Source organism: Ruditapes philippinarum, unplaced genomic scaffold (genome assembly GCF_026571515.1).
Source record: "Ruditapes philippinarum isolate M1 unplaced genomic scaffold, ASM2657151v2 ctg4404_1_1_1_1, whole genome shotgun sequence".
Classification (NCBI taxonomy): domain Eukaryota; kingdom Metazoa; phylum Mollusca; class Bivalvia; order Venerida; family Veneridae; genus Ruditapes; species Ruditapes philippinarum.
Window position 1 is genome coordinate 58,273 of NW_026862918.1, and position 16,490 is coordinate 74,762.

A 16,490-nucleotide genomic window follows, 5' to 3' on the forward strand; every position below is an offset into this window, starting at 1 on the left:
AATGATAATACATGTACTGTTTAATTTATAAAAATCAAATACATTCGATTTTGTTTCGCCGTCAAAAGACAATGAAAGAGATAACGAAAAGTTACGTGACACATCTTAAAAAATATTCTGAAAGTAAAATCCATACTTAAAAAAAATGGGGACAATTAGAGATTCGAACTCGAAAAAACATATCCATAACCTGAGATCTTTATAATCTGAACTCTTTTACCACTACGCTACTCGGATGTACGTGTCTATATCCAAGTTTATTATTCTCTATATAGCAATAAAAATGTAAAACGTAATAATTGAAGAACTTGAACAACCCATTATATCATAATGGTTCGACCGTTTAATGTAAACGTTATAGTGTTCGACTTATATGTATTTATAAACTAGTAAGAATATTAATACTACAACACTAAGATACGAGGGCTGTTCGAAAAGAATTGCTTATTGTCCTCTATCTCGTGATCCACGTGGGACACGATAAAAACCAAAACATACCTGTATAGGGTAATTCAATACATACACAACGATGTATTTATAAATGTACATGTTAGACTATGTGTAAGACATACAATTTGCCATTTAAATACACCAGTCATTGACCACTGTAGTAAAATGGTTGGTACAGTAGGGTGAACGTGTCAGTTTACACGCAAAACGCACGTTACACGCTATACGAACGCACGTTACACGCTATACGAACGCACGTTATACGCACGCAAAACGAAACGAAATACGCAGACGCACGCAAAACGATATACGCTAAACGAAATACGCTAAACGATATACGCACGCTAAAACGCACGCAAAATGAAAACGTTTCTAAACCTTTATTAAAACATCGTAATCATTTTAGTTTTTTAACAACTTTAGCTACATGTAGATCGTTTAGCGATAAATTTTGATTATCATATAGATATATATGCTTATGGTAGCTAGAAATGTATTTTAAACGAGTTTATGTAAGAACTGAAATGCACTCAACCTAGCACCGAAATTAATTTTTGTCACAGCCTCAACAAATGATTTTTAGAAATATTTATAAGCTATCGTGCGCTAATATCGAAAGTAAAATAGTTAGGATAACGTGTTCCTTTTTATGCACAATCAAATAAAGAACTATCCCTTGCATTCACTACGTAATCTCTACGTAATAGTCCAACATGGCCGACATTGAACTATGCATTGCAAATTTTTATAAATATACAGTGCTAACAATTAAATTCAGATGGATTTATGAGGCATATCTATATATTAAGTGAGGCTGCATCATAAACAATCGAACTATATAATCTTGAGTGTAAAATAAAGGAATAAACTATTTTGACAGAAGTCACGAAAACAGATTAAAAACACAGGATTCCATGGATAACATTAAGGGAAATGGATAACATTAAGGGAAAAGCTTCCAGAATCAGGAATGATTAAATTGCTGGCACAATACGTAGATTTAAGTTGATGTCCTGTATGTTTCATTAGGACACCGCATGATTTATCTTGTCTTGTCGCCAGTAAAAATCTTCTCAGAACAAAAGTGAAAGTAGAAATAAACAGTCTACTGAAATCCAGTGAAATCACAAAAAAAGGTAAAATTTCTAGGGCATTACAATATATGAGTATATATAAATATTAAGAACGCAATTTTATTTTAGGTCTGAAACAGTAGTCGAGAGTAAAAAAATGAGGAAAATAAGGAAACCGGTTGTGATGTAAAGTTATTGGATTTACAAAGACAGCGCAACAGAAATTATTTTTCATATCACTTAAAATTGAAATTTATTGACGTGCGCTTAATATGTATTATAAAGAGGATATTGAATGAGTGTAAGTTCAATGCTGAATTTATTGCACGAGTTGAATAAAATTATATTATGCGACCTCTAGCTGGTGAGCATAATATTTACTTTATTCAATGAGTGCAATAAATTCAGTAATGAACATACACAAATTTAATATAATATTCTATTTAACACATACTAAAAATAAAGACCGTTTAAAGTGAAATCAGAGTCATTTTTCTTTGACGCGCCTATAGTTTAACGCTAACATTTAGCATGTCTTTACACTATGTTTGTATAACGCTAATGACGTCACGTCAAAATATATGCACGGCCGTACAATGCCATATTTACGGAGTCGCAAAATCGGCACTGGTGTGTGATAATATAATGCTTTATCACACACCGGTGCCAATTTTGCCACTCCGTAAATATGGTATTGCACATCTGTGCATATAATTGACATGACGTCATTAGCGTTATACAAACATTGTGTAAAGACACACTTTAAATATGCAGCCTGACTGGGACTTGAGCCCGGGACCCCTTGAATACAGTGTCGAAGCTGACTACCGGCTAAGCTATCAGTCCACTTGCATACTCCTCCCGTCAATAGTGAACAGTTCTTAGCTGTAGAAATGAAAAAATCAGTTTTACAGTATCCTTTTTGTGATTCCATATACCATGCCAGTAATGGTCTCCTGACAGGGAAGGGAACACTTCCTTACTGATAGTGGATCTGAACACCTCAGTGTCTGCATTATAGGACATTTGCCATACCTTTTTTTATTTTTTAATGAAATTTGGTGGATTTTTTTTCCATATCAATCAAACAGATGTAATTGTTACTCAATATTATAGTAATATGTTGCCTTACTAACTTAGTTTCATTTCCTAGGAGGTTATAATATTAAGGTAAAATTACCCCCATTTTTAAAGATGTAATGTTTTTGCTTGAACAAATAGGCATCATAGAAAATTTACCCTATCTTTCTTCATAGTTTGGGGTTAGTGTGAGCTAAATGGGAGAATACCCAAGAGCAATTATGACAAATGCAGACTCGTTTTGAGTTATCCTTCTACATAACAATATCTGATCGATCTGAACTTGTTATTTTGGTGTTTATTTCGTTTCATTAAATCAACGATGTCTTCCCAGGGTTAATGCATTTTTCTTTTCATTTAGGTCATTTTATTCCTTGCGTTTACTGTTAAGCATAAAACTGCCGCAAGCTTAAGTCAATGCTAAGGGGCGTAAAAGACCAGACTAAATAAACAGAATTTGCTATTTTTACTTATCTGTTGTTTGATCTTATTGCTCTGAAGGGATCACTCCTTTCTAGAACGATTCAAATTAAAATTATTTCAAACGAATTAAAGGACCTTATTTTCTGATTACTTAAATCAGGCCAACTCATATTTCAACGATGAGCACAAAAAGTAAACCAAATAATATACTGCAAATAGCCATTGCATGACATACGGCTTTCTTCCTTCATGTCACTTATGGGTTTTTGTTTTATATTATATAGTTATTGTGACTGCAACAATATGATTGTGTACGCATTCGTAATATTCTCACTGACCAGTGTTACAGTAATTGCGATAACACAACCATGCAACGAGACATACGTTGCCGAGAATGGTCATCAGTGTCTCCCATGTGATGCGGGACATCATAAAGTGTCTGACTGTATTATAGATGGCACACAGTCTGAATGTAGCCTTTGTAGGAATGGGACGTACATGCCAAGTTGTGACACTGCTCCGAAGTGTATAACCTGTCGGTTGGATTGTCCTGATAAAAGGCAAGTCCAAGTGAAGACTTGCACGGACGTAAGTGATATAGAATGCCAGTGTGAAATAGGATACTTTTGGAAACCTAGTGTTATTGGTCCAAATCACGGAGAATGCAGGCCACATCAAAAGTGCGAGGAAGGCCATGGAGTTGTAGCAAAGGGTATGTAACAATTATAAATTTGACATTTTAGAATTCATACAGTTTAAAGTTGTCATGGAACTTTTTTCTCCATAGATTTTACTGAAACAGTTGCAGAAATCTTAAAACTTGAGAATCAGTTTTTCGACAACTTCTACAAAAGCCGTATAAGTTGCTGCTTAATAAACAAATACATAATTTTTGTTAGTATAGTCTGTTGGAATAAGTAGAAGTTAATAATAGCTTTTCATGTAAAATAATTCATTTTTTATGAAAAATATTATTGAAAAATGATTTTAAGCTTGCCACTAGATATTTTGTAACTATATTTTGTACACTTGTTTCAACCTGTAATCACTGAATAATGATCCTATACTGAATTGTTTCTTATAATTGACAAACGGATTATCATTTCTTTGGTCAAATTTTATCATTTGATTTTTTTATTATTATTATGAATTATTATTATCACATGTAATGATTTTTTTCTCAATCGGTAATTAGGTTTCATTTGTACTTTTTCAAAGGTACACCATCCTCCGATACTGAGTGTGTGCCATGTGAAAATGGATTTACTTACTCTAACAGCTTGTCCTTTGAATCCTGCGTTCCGTGCTCGTCTTGCAACACCTTTATAGAGACACAGTGCACAGCTTTTAATAATACTGTTTGCAAAGAACAGCAGCCCAAACCACAAAACGAGAAGTCTTCCGATGGTCTAGGTTTGTGTTTGGTTGCAATAAATTACGTTTTTCCCATAGATTATTTGTATTTTTTTTTAGATTTTATTTTCATTTGTGTTGTTCTGATTTAGAGTTTATTAGAACTATAAATTGTGTTTGCAAAAGCATGTAAATGTATATGAATGGCAACAGCATATCGTCTTTTTGTCATCTTTATTTGATTACTAGGTATATTTCTCTAAAATCTTTTGCTTAGTTTGCAATTGTATTACATTTTATGGAAGTTGGGTAAAGAATGTACTATGTATGCACAACATATCATTCAAATTTAAAGACAGAGATCACGTTTTTACAGTTAAAGTGTTAAATACCGTATATCAGGTTATTTTTGCGTACGGCAAATTTCGCGACTCCGGCAGTAATATAATTTTAGCAAATCTTTTTCTCGAGATTTTGTTTTGCACAAATAACGTCTTTTCTGTTGACAAAGAGAGACCCCTCTTTTTGTCACAGATTTATCGTTTTCACAGAAACTCACGAAATCCCATTATTAATTGAAGGCAAATTATTCGATTATATTTTTCGCGATATTCATTGCACGCGAATATAGCGAAAATTAGATACTCGCGAAAAAACCCTGATATACGGTTTTTCAATAAAGCAAATAGGAAATAACAAATACATGCATAAGTTTTGTTTCAACTTTTTTCCTCGGATTAAGCATAAATTATATATCATGAAGTTTTAAAATTACCTATTGAAATATAGTTATAGAAAAATAAACAAAAAGCAATATATGCTTTTCAAGTATCATTATATCCAGCGACAACCATTACTAAAAAGATAAGCTTTATCAAGGTAATTGTAGGGGTAACGAAGCTTAAAATGTTTTTTGTTTTTTTTGCATATTAATGCATTGATTTACTAAGTGTTACTCTTTTAACCCATCGCGATCTTGCATATAATATTATATGTACGGTATAAAGCATTGGTATGGCTACTGCTTATCTGTACAAAAAATGCAATAGAAGATGTCACCTTTTGGTACGCTAGTTAAATGATAAATGTACCCTGCCATCACAGCCAATTTATCTTCCATTACCAAATATGGGAATTGTCAAGATCGGCAAAGCTTGTGTCAAATAATAAAATAACAAATTAGGATTTTATTGATAAGGACCCCTCTGTAAAGCCTGATATTTAGTGTTACATTACTTATAACAAATACTTATTTTTGATACACCTAAAACTAATGTAAATGGTTAATCTACGCATCATATACTTTATAAAATAATATCACTATTTCAAGCAAGTGACGTTTTTGATATAGTTACATTTGGCAAATTGTTTAAGAAATGTTATATCGTAAACAGTGATTTTATAGTTATCGGCCTTCGTGATTGTATGATTATATTCCTGCGCCTTTAAACTCGAACCGTGCATTATTCTACAACAATGCCTACAGAATTGACAGATCTATTCCTTAAACAACATTTTACTTAATGCATGACATCAGCGCCGCTGAATAAAGTTAGGTTTTGATTTAGAAATGGTTGTCCCGGGATATATAGGATATGCGTATGCCACTTTAGCTGTTAGACTCGTATATTTTATGTTTTTATCATTGCATGTTGTTTATTATTTACGCATGGTTTTGTTTACTTTCCTTCTCTAGAACCCGAAGCTATTGTGGGAATAGTAATTGCGGTAGTAGCAGTTATAGCTGTTCTTATAGTTATTCTTGTTATCAGGTATAAGGCTGTTTCATCAATTTATCTTTAAAGCATATTTTCTTTTCTAGAAATAGCATAATTCATTTGTATAAGTGCATCGGCATAAACAAATATAACTCAAAATATATCTTTTTGATTTTGCATATTATCATATATTTATACATACGAGGGTTTTTAAAAAAGATCGCATAAAACTTCCATAGCATGAAAACAAATTAGCATAACATTTTAAATCTATTAAATCTGTACATGACTGTGTAAATTCAACTAAACGTGTATTTTTACTTTATATGCAAAATTTCATTCAGTTTGTAATATGGATTTACAAAAACATTTTACTCATAAATATAAAAATAAAAAAATAATAAAAAAAGAAAAGAAAACCGTAACGTAATGCAATTTTTATGCGAATTTCATGTCCCTCTTTCATTCGTCATGATACTTTTGTTTTGTTTGGTTTGTTAGATAGATATTCATGTGCATAATTGTATATTCATAGACTGCCTGTAACATTAAACGTTTGAATTTTGTAACTTACTTTAAATATAAAGAAGAAAATTAAAAGTTCTTCTTTGAAAGCCATCTTTCTGTAATTCCTGAATATCTAATTGCATCTGATTACTTTGAAGGAGGTGCAGAAAAGACATTGAAGGTGAAAAGCCAGAAAATGCTGAGCGGGGACTTGGCAATGACTATAGCCCGAGTCATGTTGATACAACTAATACAGGACCTGGTTGTAGTTTTAGCCTTTCTCGTGATACAACAACAAATCACAATACAAATGACGAGAAAGCCACTCCAGCGTCTGGTGAAAGACAAAACGATCCAGCTAAAAATGGCACCGATTCATTCATTATAAACCAAGCATTCGATCCAGACTCAGAAGATAAATTGGAAATGGAAAAAAGTAAAGGCCAAGATGAAGTCATATTTCAACTGAAAACATGAAATTCTTCGTCAAAACAATCACAGTCAAGCTGTGCATATACCAAAGAGATAAAGAGAACTTTAGAAAATAAAAATGATGAAAATCCTGACGAATTGTCTTCCAATCAAAGTGATTGTTGTTCCATTCATTCAAAAGAATCATGTCGAAACAAAGGAATGAAGCTGAGTTATTCCAACAAAGGCTTCACAGATGATAAAGACAGTCTATCTAATGACACTGATCTAACAGTTGATGCTTCCGCAGTGGCACCTCGCACCCTGCCACCAGAAGTAGACAAAGAAAGAAATAGTAATCATCCGGAAGAAGCTGGATTTGATGGCATGGTAAGCTACATTTGTCTTAGATGTGATCATGCAAAATGCATACGATACAAATTTGGTTATCATATATTATTAAAAAAATACTTAAAGATTGTTATACAAAGTACACTTTTATTCACAACAAAAATGCATTTTTTATCGATCAAATATTTTGTAAAATTATTTATTAATATTATTCTGGCTTACTGGCCTGCAAAATTTAGGCCTCGAACTGTAAGAAATATTACCATAAAGCAAACGTGACCTACACTCACATCTTTAATCGATACTGAAGTATAATGTTTAATGCAAACATTAATGAATTCTAAGATTCTTTAATTATGATATTCAAACATATTTTATGTTACCAAAATGTTTATGTTTAGTTCAATCTACATCGTTACCATGACCGATCCCGCCTTATTAACATAACATACGCCCAGTGTTCGTTAAATAAGTCCTCTTTAACTTCTATAGTACTATACATTTAGTACTTACCTTTGCTTTTTTTAAAGATCTATATAGATAGAAAAACCGAAATAACCCAAGACAATTCTTGGTTATCAATGCTGCTTTAATAGTAGTAATAAGCTACAGTCCGGGCCTTTGCCTTGCCTTTCTTTTCATATTTATTCAACAAAGTTAGTATTCTCAATTGTTGCCTCTAATACTTGTAGTCGATACATCCTGATATTAAAAATTGATATGGAATGCTACAGTGTTTATGTCATGCAATTTTATTATTAGGAAAGACGTGGTGATGGACCTGTGAACTCTTTGGGACAGGAAAGAGAAGGTATGCAAAGTCAAAGAACTTCAATCGAGAAAGATTCAGTTGACACAGAACGAGACGTCATAGGTAAATACATTTAAAATGTAAAACATGCAAAGAAAAGAGGTTTAAGATTGTGGAAAATACATGCAGATAACATGTTAGTATTACAAATTGGCGTCGACAACTTTGTGTTGCTTGAAATTTTACTGACTTGTCCCCGGACACTTATATTTGAACGGATTTTATTTGGTTACAAATGGCTGTTTATATAATGTAAACATACAAGTCTTTTAACAGTTTATCAATATGGTTTATAAGAGATGATGAACTAGTTTAGATTATTAAATATCGAGAACATGATGCCGTAACTGAACTTAAATACAACAATGGACTCCTGATGTGTACATTTCATAAAAACACTTGGGACTGGTTTTTAGTCATAATTGTAAAACTGAGATAGACAAAACTTGAGATTATTCTTGGTAGTGCCTCCGAGCACTATTAACTTTTATATTAAGTCATTAGTAGAAAATTAAAAACGAAAAAATAAATAATAAAATATAAAAAAACAAGTGCAGAAATTTGGATTTTTCATGAATAAATCCCAGATAGTTGATAAGCCAATGCATATTTCGTTTCAGAACCTGCTGCCTCGTCTGATAGTATGACTGCTGGAATAGATTCAAATAGAACAGAAGAGAATCATCATTTCACGAGTAAGATTAAATAATGTTTTGCACTTATATGGGAAAATAACTTGTTGAGATGGATTCACAATATCAATTTCATGTCTATTACTACATTGTAATTGTATTTAGATCAGAACACGTATTTGATTAAAGACATCGTCTCCGAAGGAATGACCTTTAATTTTGTACGTGAGAATATGTACTACTTTTTGATAGAGAAACTTTAGTAACAATGATATGACATACGATCCACGTGAACAACTATACAACGTTAGTTTAAGGGACCCCACTGAGATTTTTTGACGTAATGTGACTGGAAATGATCATGATTTGTCGAGGTTGATGTTCTATTTAATGTAGCATAGACAAATAACTTTTTTTTCTATTTTATGCATATCTTTTTGTTTTTAGTGCCCAACATGATTCATGTTTTAAGGCTTTGGGACGTCAGTGGAGTCCCTTTAAGTTTGCTTTGACTCTAACAAAATCCAATCTTCCGAATAGCATTTGGTTTGTAACAATGCATGTTTGTTGACATGCTGATAGAATTAGAGGAGCTAAAGCCGATGTGCCAAGCTTAATTGGTATTTCTAATAATGTCGATTTAGGTAATTGTGAGTGTATATTACTAGTAGGATTTATGTACTAACATGTCTTCTATTATGTGCATGCATATTCAGTGAGGAAATTTCTCGTATGGAAAATTTAAAATATGTCCTTCAATTTGTCAACAATTTTAAATGTTTTCTTTTTTTGTCGGCATTTCTTCAGTCTGGTATGAAATGTTTGACTTCCTGCAGTGCAACATGCGATTTCAAGATTTCAAAATTTTCGCTAGAAGGCTTGCTTGTAAGTGATGTTCTTTTTTAACTATATTTGTATATGTAATTTAACGTTCTTTAGATCTGTAATGCACTTGCACTTCACAAACCTGAAAACAATACAGTTTGTTTGCCTACCGGTAGTGATTTCAATTTTACTGTAAAAATATAGAGATTTAAATAAAGGTATGCAAATACCGACGGAGTAGATAAAATAACGTCTGATTATTTGTTTTAATATTCCTCGCAAAAGTGTGTGTAAGCAATGTCCAACAAATTAAATTAATTTTCAAAAATAAAATATCAGTAATTACATATAAGTATTTAATCCCAATTTCAGATACATTGTATGTTTTTGCTCGACCATGGTTTGTTTTTGTTGTAATAATCTTTAAAATATTTGATTTCTAGCTAACACAAATAAAGAGTTTTACAAGACAATTGACGCGAAAATAGAAAACTCTGGAGAAGGAAATGTACCTCCGAATGAAAGAATGTACCAAATATTGACAAGCTGGCGACAGGCCACCCCAAACGCTCGGTTAAAAGATGTGATAGACGCAATGAAACATTACAACCATAACGCTTTATGTGCTGACCTTATAGATAAGTTAAAAGATAAACATCTGTTGGACGCTGATGATGATTTGCTTGATACAGAGATTGCACAAATTTGAAATGACAATTCACTTTATCCAGGAAATGATCTGTCGGTTCAAGATGCAGACACTGGCATAAAAGAAAATGACCTAGCTCAAGGTGGACATCCCGAAATGGAAGATCTAAAATCTTTCAAGTGTGAAGATGATGATGCTGGGTGTATAAGTTAACGAATGACATATAAATATAATTTTACAAAAAATATAGACAATTCATTTCCAAGACAATGACTAAGATATCGTCACATAAGTGCGGTAACGGGTTTACTCCTTCAATTATTCATAGGAGTTAACCTATTATTGTACCAAGATGACGATATATTACATGATATTTTGGCTTGCAGTTACCACTAAACTGAGCCTGGACTGATTTCAATTTAGTCGTGTTGGGCTTTCTTTAGAGATTCTGTGTATCTCAATTGTATTATAAAAATATATATATAGGTGCAAAAAATGACTTTGGTAAATTATTTTACAAGAGGCATTGCCTGAATAACAGTTTAACCATAAACCCTGAAGTTTTAAATAAACTTGTTCAGTTTCCATTTTTGACCAGTCTCAATGCTCAATTTTGAAGATATCGAGATGAAAATCTGAAATTAGAAAGACACAAATTAAAGGGGCCAGACCCGATGTCACAATGTGAGTCTTTAGTGCTAACTATCCGTTCAAACAGGGTAATGGTTAAACAACTATGAAAGGCTTATATAAATCCATTACGTAACTTGGGCATACTTGTTTTCAAACAATTTAAAAAAACTGTACATTATCTATCAAATTGTTTTGTAGTTATTGCAATAAAATGTATAAAATTATTACAATGGATATGAGTATTACTTTATCTTTCATTGTAAATTTAGTAATGTCACTTTCCTTTATTTATATACCTTTTTTATAATTATATATATATCAAATCAGTTACATATATACATGTATATATCAAATCGTTGCTGCGTATATTACGAACATGTGCTATTATATAAATAACAAATGGCTGTCGGGATGAAAGAGGATATTGTCAAGCCGAGAACTGGTATAATACCCCGATGCGCCAATTTAGTGGCAATTGTCTTTTCAGACGACTTTTTTTGGGTGTAAGGGAGATAACACCTACATACCTCCAATTTGCCACCATATTGGCGCATCGGGGTATTATACCAGTTCTTCGGGTGACAATATCCTCTATCTACTCGACAGTCATGTGTTATTTATATGATATCATACCTCAATATATCCTTCAATGTAAAACAATAATATGAATTTATATTGCCATTACATATACATGTAACAATATTGCGGTTAGATGTATAAATATTGCCATAATATGTATCAAAATTGCCATAATATGTATATATATATATATATTGCCATTGTATATAACAATATTGAGGTTAGATGTATTAATATTGCCATTATATCTGTTCATTTTACCATTGTATGTATCAGAATTGCCATTATATGTATTAATAATTGCCATAATTTGTATTAATATTGTCATTACCTGCATTAATATTGGCATTGTATGTATTAATATTGCCGTTAAATGTATCAAGATTGCCATTATATGTTTTAATGTTGTCATTATATGTATCAGTACTGACATTATATGTAATATTTCGATGCATATGTTCTCTATCCCAGAAGAAACAACAGTTTGTTTTAAATGCATGCAATGTAAAGCAACAATACACTAGATCTCAGTGTAAATCGTATTTTCCTAATAAGTTTTGGTATTATTTGATAAAACAGTTATATGTTAATTTTAATTTCATATTGTTATTATTGTTTGAAGAGATGTATACATGTAGCTAGTTCAATATATTTTTTTTTCATAAATGATTTATGTTATTTTCCATAAGTTTTAATTTTACACATTTAAAAATGTTTCTGTAAATTATATTTTAGGTTACCATATATAAATGAGACTTTATATAAATAAATTGTAATCTATGTATTTTAATCTCATTCTATTGCAGCTTAAATATTTATCGTTTATTGTTAATTTCATAATAATAAATTTAATAATATTGATATTAGGCGTGGAAATCTTTTAAATGTTTTTATTTGGTTTGGTTTGAGTTTAATTAAGTCGAACCAACAGCGCAAATGTCATATGGCCTTTATCAAACTTTACTAGTTGAGAAAAACCTCAGGTGCCCTCCTCCCCCGTGCATTATTTCAGGCACAAGCGGATACATCAATAGAACCACCGATGTTACGTAAGCTACCTGATAGCTTTCTCGCATGAGATAATTCTTAGTTTCTGGCTGGAGTCGAACACACAGCGGCGAAGGGCTAGTGGTTTGAAGCCCACGGCCTTATGTGCTAGTAACACGATGTAACATGATCGGTCACCAATCGGCAGGTTCATTTCAAAGTTACCGACTGTTTTGATCGTTTATCAAGTCTGATTTTAGGGGCCAGTTACACAGACGGTCGGTCCCTAATCGGTCATTTAAAACTTTAAATTTACTCGCTGTTATGATCTGTTGTCATGCGTTATTTTATTTTTGGTTCACTGTGTAAACGGCCATCGGTGACAGAAAGCAAACTTAAACAGGGTTGGATCAGTGATAAAAATGCTGAAATACCATCGTTTTTTATCGTCGGTAAATTGGATCTAAATCGGGCGTAACGCTGATTAATCGGTGTTTGATAGCTAGTCATCAGTGGTTAAACACTTTCCGTCAGATATGGACGGTGATTCATATTTGGTTATCTTTGTCCGATCGGCGATATCGGTGATTAAGAGCTTGTATATCTCGTGATATTGGTCGCCGTCGGTTATTTTTTAAATATTTTCACCGATTGAGAATTTTAAACGTGTTTAAAAATCCCAATCGGTAATTTTTCACCGATGAAACTTACCTTTCCCCAATAGCAGTTGATAGGTGGAAAACAGGTGACCAAAAGGTGATATCGGTGATAAATACGTTGTCATCGGTTCACTCCATAATTTGGCTAAAAAAACTACCGATCAATAACCGATGGCTCTGTGTTAGGGGCCAGTTACACAGACGGTCGGTCCCAAATCGGTCATTTAATTTTAAATTTACTCGCTGTTATGATCGGTTGTCATGCGTGATTTTTTCTGGTTTTCTGTGTAAACGGCCATCGGTGACAGAAAGCAAACGCAAACGGGGTTGGGTAGATGATTAAAATGCTAAAAACTATCGGTTTTCATCGTTTGTAAATCGGAGCTAAATCGGACGTAACGCTGATTAATCGGTGTTTGATAGCTAGTCATCAGTGGTTAAACACTTTCCGTCAGATATGGCCGGTGATTCATATTTGGTTATCTTTGTCCGATCGGCGATATCGGTGATTAAAAGCTTGCATATAGGTTGCTGTCGGTTATTTGTAAAATATTTTCACCGATTGAGAATTTTAAACATGTTTAAAAATCCCAATCGGTAATTTTTCACCGATGAAACTTATCTTTCCCCAATAGCAGTTGATAGGTGGAAAACAGGTGACCAATAGGTGATATCGGTGTTAAATACGTTGTCATCGGTTCAGTACATAATTTGGCTACAAAAACTACCGATCAATCACCGATGGCTCTGTGTAACTGGGGTGTTACTGGGGTGTAATTTGGCGTAAGAAAAACAACCGACCAATCACCGAAGGCTCTGTGTAACTTTGGTGTTATTTCTTGCTTTGATCGACCATCTGTGATGAAAAAGTATTAATCGATTAAAAAAACATTTAATAGGTTGCTGGTAGTTGACAAAATCGCCAAACGAGACATCTCAACGAAAGCATACGGCTACCGATTATAAGTAAAAGACATATATAAAACAAGCACCGCTTCCGACATCACTTATCAAACGCCTGTCTGTCTTCGAATGGCAAACAATTTACCACTGGGCTTTGCAAACCGATCAGTAATCGATGAGTGCTTATGCATACCGACTGTCAAATTACAAATAAAAAACAAACGATAACACAATGTCGGCAATCGATTTATCACAGTTTGAATCCCTATAAAAATCGACCATAAACCGACGAAATCCAACACTTTACACCCCAGTTAACACAGAGCCATCGGTGATTGGTCGGTAGTTGTTTTAGCCAAATTATGGAGTGAACCGATGACAACGTATTAAACACCGATTTCACCTATTGGTCACCTGTTTTGCACCTATCAACTGCTATTGGGGAAAGATAAGTTTCACCGGTGAAAAATTACCGATTGGGATTTTTAAACATGTTTAGAATTCTCGATCGGGGTAAATATTTTATAAATTACCGACAGTAACCTATATCAAGAGATATGCAAGCTCTTTATCACCGATATCGCCGGTCGGACTGGAAAAACCAAAAATGAATCACCGGCCATATCTGACGGAAAATGTTTAACCACTGATGACTAACTTTCAAACACCGATTATTCAGCGTTACGCCTGATTTAGCTCCGATTTACAAACGATAAAAACAGATGGTATTTCAGCATTTTTATCACCGACCAAACCCCGTTTGAGTTTGCTTTCTGTCATCGATGGCCGTTTACACAGAAAACTAGAAATAAAATCACGCATGACAACCGATCATAACAGCGAGTAAATTTAAAATTAAATGACCTATTGGGGACCGACCGTCTGTGTAACTGGCCCTTTAGTTCTCAGTTGTATTAATTGTTCGGTTGCTTCTGTGACACATACATGTAGATGTCCTGTCGGTGACTGCGGTTGAAGACAGTTTCTCAATCGGTTGTTTATTATAAACATTTTAACAGATCGAGAATTTACATTCTTTAATCCCAATTGGTTATTTTTCACTTATAAAACATCTTTTTCCCGAATAGCAGTAGATAAGTGGAAAACAGGTGATCAATAGGTGATATTGGTGTTGAATACGTTGTCATTGGCGATGTCTACAATTTGGTAAAGCACTACCGATCAATCACCGATGGCTCTGTGTTACTGGGATGTTAACCACTCGGCAGCGGATGCCCTCTATTAGTGATTTTAACCAATTAGCATGTATCAAAGGAGTAAAAACAAAGACGTGTTGAACAACCTTTGGCAACTGAAACAACCGAGTATCTCCCATGGGGCAGCAGTATTGTTTTTTGTCCGTTTTCATAAAATTATCGTAATGGTGCTTCTCTTTGACTAGAATTCACTAGGATGATGCATGCGACAAAAATGTTTAAAACATTATCTTTTTTAAATGGTGGAACTGTTTAAGTCTTTGATCGCTGTCAGATTAAATGACAAATTTTATATTAGTAATCGAAATATGTAGAAAAAAGTTAATTTAATAAAGTGTTTTTAATTAATATTCTGGCATTTGTAGCTGAATATTAAAGTAGCATACATGTATCTCCAGATTCATGCTAATTTTCGTGAATTTTTTTAAAACAATGTTTTTAAAGTAAAATATTGTCAATATTATGCAAAGAAAGTTATCTATACATTACAAACGGCACTTACATTTTACGTATATTACCAAAAAGAGGTCAACATATGCAAAAATAGCCCTTTCTGCATAGTCATGCAGTAGAAATGTGCTGATACATGCTGCACAAATCAGTTCATTCATTGCATAAAGTATGTACATGTAAATTGTTAAATCAATCTTGATTTATTTTTTACTTTTCTTAAAATTTTAGTACATTTTTCTCAATTTGATTTCCTTGAAATATTTTGGCTCATTTGGAGGTATGCATCTTTAAATATTGCCATAAAATTAGACCATTTCATAAAATTTCTTTAAATTCATTAGCATTTAAATTCTATTCTCCTTATATGAAATTATCAATTCAAATATTTATAACTTGATTTTTAATCAGTTCAAATATCATTGATACAATAAGAGTTACTTGTCTATCAACGTGAAACAATTATAGTTATATTTGATTGCCTCATTTTTATCAATCGAAACTTGATGTAATTATAATCGCTTTAAATACAAATAATTGTCTCTTTACATGTATCTTTTAAAAATAAAATCATGAATAATTGGGTCCGCCTTTGTTTAATGAAGACGTGATGATGTCTTTTAAACAGCAGTATGACGAGAGCTGCTGACACAATATCTATTTACAATCATAATTAGATAAATGAGAAAGTTGGAATATACGTGTCCACATATAATTAGGTATGCATTTAGATATTACGCCATCGGACATGATCATGCAATATGTTCTTTGCATAAAAC

The 16,490-nt window shown here is 32.8% G+C and overlaps 2 protein-coding genes across 3 annotated transcripts; both read left to right on the forward strand.

Annotated features, from left to right (window-relative positions):
• The first annotated feature begins 2,867 nt into the window (after nucleotides 1–2,867).
• LOC132720614 (tumor necrosis factor receptor superfamily member 14-like) lies at nucleotides 2,868–7,083 on the forward strand. 2 transcript variants are annotated; one of them, XM_060704772.1, is made up of 4 exons: nucleotides 2,871–3,738; nucleotides 4,245–4,439; nucleotides 6,076–6,151; nucleotides 6,763–7,083. In XM_060704772.1, the coding sequence occupies exons 1-4, from the start codon at nucleotides 3,276–3,278 to the stop codon at nucleotides 7,079–7,081; spliced, it is 1,053 nt and encodes a 350-aa protein (XP_060560755.1). In that variant the 5' UTR covers nucleotides 2,871–3,275; the 3' UTR covers nucleotides 7,082–7,083. The 2 variants fall into 2 exon arrangements, with proteins under 2 accessions (XP_060560756.1, XP_060560755.1); XM_060704773.1 differs by lacking the exon at nucleotides 6,076–6,151 and having other exon boundaries at nucleotides 2,868–3,738.
• Nucleotides 7,083–12,318, forward strand: LOC132720616 (uncharacterized). Its single transcript, XM_060704774.1, has 5 exons — nucleotides 7,083–7,405; nucleotides 8,129–8,240; nucleotides 8,798–8,872; nucleotides 9,617–9,694; nucleotides 10,078–12,318. Exons 1-5 carry the CDS (start codon nucleotides 7,238–7,240, stop codon nucleotides 10,341–10,343), a joined length of 699 nt encoding a protein of 232 aa, XP_060560757.1. The 5' UTR covers nucleotides 7,083–7,237; the 3' UTR covers nucleotides 10,344–12,318.
• The last annotated feature ends 4,172 nt before the right edge of the window (nucleotides 12,319–16,490 follow it).